Raw genomic sequence first — 2,910 nt, 5'->3', positions numbered from 1 at the left:
CAAAAAAAAAAAAAAAGATCTCTGGAAGAATTTGTCAGGCTTCAGGCTAGCCTTTGTGGCCTACCAGGGCTGGGCGACAGGGTACTGGAACTAGGCTTCTGAAGATGAGCCCACGTGTATAGTACAAACGGTTACTGCAAGTGAAACTGGGCCTGCTGCAGGGGGGCAGGGGCTGAGAACCATGCACCTGCTGCTGCAGGGGGGTAAGGGCTGAGAACCATGCGCCTGCTGCTGCAGGGGGAAGGGGGCTGAGAACTGTGGGCCTGTTGCAGGGCGGAGGGAGCCGAGACGCCGATGCGCCAGCAGCGACCCTGGCACCTACCCACTGGAGGATGTGCTGGGGAGAGTCCTCCTCATGCCAGCGCCAGCCGGGTTCAGGTCGTAGGCCAGGTGGCCCTGCAGCTCTCCCAGGGAGAAGTTGGGTCCGGTTCCCGTCACTACAGGTGCTAGAGAGGACAGGAGAGGTCAGGGGGGGCGTGCTCCTCATGCGATCCCCCCTCCCGCGGAGACCGCCCCAGGACGGAGACACTCACTCCGGGAAACCTGGATCAGCTCAGTGACGCTGAACACACCAGATGTGACGAAGCTCTCCTGGAAGTCCGTGGTGTCTGGAACACACAGGGGTCAGAGGTCAGCAGCCACCTTCCTCCATACCTGCAGCCAGGGTGATGCCCACGCCGCCCTTTGACAAGCCTCTGCCCCTGTCTGAGTCCTGAAGGTCATGTGACCCAGTTACTCGCACCCCACTCCTGGGCTGGGGTTACAGCTGCTTGGCGGTCACATGGATACTCGGGATTCGAATTCGGATCCCCATGATGGTGGCAAGTATATTGCCTGCCGGTCCCTGTCTACACCACCTTGGCTTGCACACTCTGACGCAGCCATGGTAGAGTACCGTGCAGTCACGAACTGCCTGACCGACACAGGATGGGGCGGGAGGAGCCTGTTGACTGAGGCTGGGTCGGACGGAAGGTTCTGGACCTACACGGTGGGGTTCGCTACGGTGAGGGCAGGTACGGGCTAAGGCTACACCAACCACAGCAAGTACACACACCCACATCCCCGGTCAATGCCTGCAGCAGGAAGAACCCAAAGCGGAGCAGTAGTGGGACTGGCCCCCAGGGGGCAGCACAGTCACGCTCACTGAGCAGCGGCCATGTGGCTCAGGGCTGGCCCTGCGGTGTCCACCGGGAAGTGGCCCGCCCAACCGTTTCCTGCTGACCCACATGGTGGCTGCAGCCTCCTGCTCCTCCCCCGGGAGTTTCCTGTTTGTACAGAGGCCACCGGGGTCCATGTCCGGAGGCAGAGGAGTCCCGAGGACTGGGATCCTCCCGGGACCCCACCCTCCTCCTCCTTCTGGCTGGAAGGGAAGAGGCAGAAAGAGGCTGGGGAGCTCCCGGGTCATGGACCTGGTCACGAGCCGTGGCATGGAGCAGCTGCCTAGCTCAGGCCTGTTCCTCTCCCTTCACGGAGGCTGCCACCCTTCTCTCTTTGCCTGCTCTCCCCCTCCACACCCCACTCCCAGACACAATCTGTGATGGCAGCCAAAGACCCTGATGTAGGCAAAGTGCTGCCCAAAGACGAGGAAGATGGCAGTCCACGAGGAGGTGTTGAGGTCCGCAAAGGCCCCATGGGAGACAGCACTGCCCCTTTCACCCAGGCAGGGGCTCTACCCTGACCCCGCCCCCCAGCCCCTTCCCGGGGATTCTAGGCGGGGCTCTACCCTGACCATGCCCCCAGACCCTCCCTGGGGATTCTAGGCGGGGCTCTACCCTGACCACGCCCCCAGCCCCTCACTGGGGGATTCTAGGCTCCAGCTCTGCTGACTATTCACAGACACTCATTACTTAGCACAGGCTACCCTTGAAACCATAATCCTCCTGCCTCAGCTTGCCAAGGACTCACCCAGGGTGATGGGCTTGCTGTCCTCCTGGTCGGAGCCCACTCCAGTCCGGGGGCTGCTGCTCTGTTCTGCATCTGCAAAGAGAAGAGAGGACAGCTTGTGACCTTGTGTTGGGGGCTGTGGACCCAGACCCTGAATTTTCTGTAAATAACTTGTTATGCCTGCAGCTGCTCTGAGCACGAGACCCTCAGGAGTTCCTGATGGCAGGGGAGTGGTTTCTGGTGGGTTTGGCAGGGGCGTGGCTACCCTGGAACACACTAAAGGGGGTGTTCTTGTTTCAAGGATGACCTGCGTCTCTGCCTCTGTGTGTCAATCTACAGGCGTAGTACCATAGCACACATAGCAGTACGGACCATACAACATCGCAGTGACATCTGCTCAGGTGCAGTGACTGATGCCAAGGTGTGAGAGATCTGGGGTTTCAGATCCCAGCTCTGCTACCTCTGTGCTATGCAGCCTCTGGGCTCCAGGCTGCCTCTCATGTTACAGATGGGGAAACTGAGGACACAGGTGGTCTTGGGGCCTCCAGTGTCACATGTTGCCCTGGCTACCAGTTCCTCCCCTGTACTTTCTTTCCATTTTATCTAGAGATAATTCCCTCCCTGGTAGACTGGGGGCCTGCCAGGTGCTGAGCTCAGCTGACCACTGAGGCCCGAGGGGGAGGGTAAAGAGGGTGGAAGGTCAGGAGCTGGGCCTTACTTTTCCTGTGGCAGAAGGGATTAGCATGATCAGCCTGGCAGTAGGCTTTTGGGAAGGGTCCCAGCTCCAAAGCTTTCAGGTGGCCTCAGGTATGGGAAGGGAGGGAGGGAGGATTCTTCCTAAGGAAGCTCTGAGTCCCAAGGTTATCTCAGTCAGTGTGGGCCTGGAGGTCAAGGGTCATCCCCAAGATGGGCTGGTCCAGCTGCAGCATCTCTTGTAAAATTTTGGAGATGAACCATAGTGGGATGCATCCTGGGAAAGTGCTCTACCCCTACCAAGCCCCCAGCCACCTCACTGGGGATTCTAGG

The 2,910-nt window shown here is 59.6% G+C and overlaps 1 protein-coding gene across 3 annotated transcripts in view; it reads right to left on the bottom strand.

Moving 5' to 3' along the window:
- Nfic (nuclear factor I C) overlaps positions 1-2,910 on the bottom strand; it is a 35,207-nt gene that overhangs the window by 11,327 nt on the left and 20,970 nt on the right. For all 3 annotated transcript variants that reach the window (XM_005358979.3, XM_005358978.2, XM_005358980.2), the window contains exons 3-5: positions 1,906-1,977; positions 534-608; positions 323-446 (exon numbers count right to left, since the gene is read on the bottom strand). In XM_005358979.3, the coding sequence (XP_005359036.1) occupies positions 323-446; positions 534-608; positions 1,906-1,977 (271 nt within the window). The remainder of the gene's footprint in view (positions 1-322; positions 447-533; positions 609-1,905; positions 1,978-2,910) is intronic.

The sequence above is a fragment of the Microtus ochrogaster genome, linkage group LG1, assembly GCF_000317375.1.
Source record: "Microtus ochrogaster isolate Prairie Vole_2 linkage group LG1, MicOch1.0, whole genome shotgun sequence".
In the NCBI taxonomy this organism is placed as follows: Eukaryota; Metazoa; Chordata; class Mammalia; order Rodentia; family Cricetidae; genus Microtus; species Microtus ochrogaster.
This window is presented reverse-complemented; position numbering and strand designations above follow the sequence as displayed.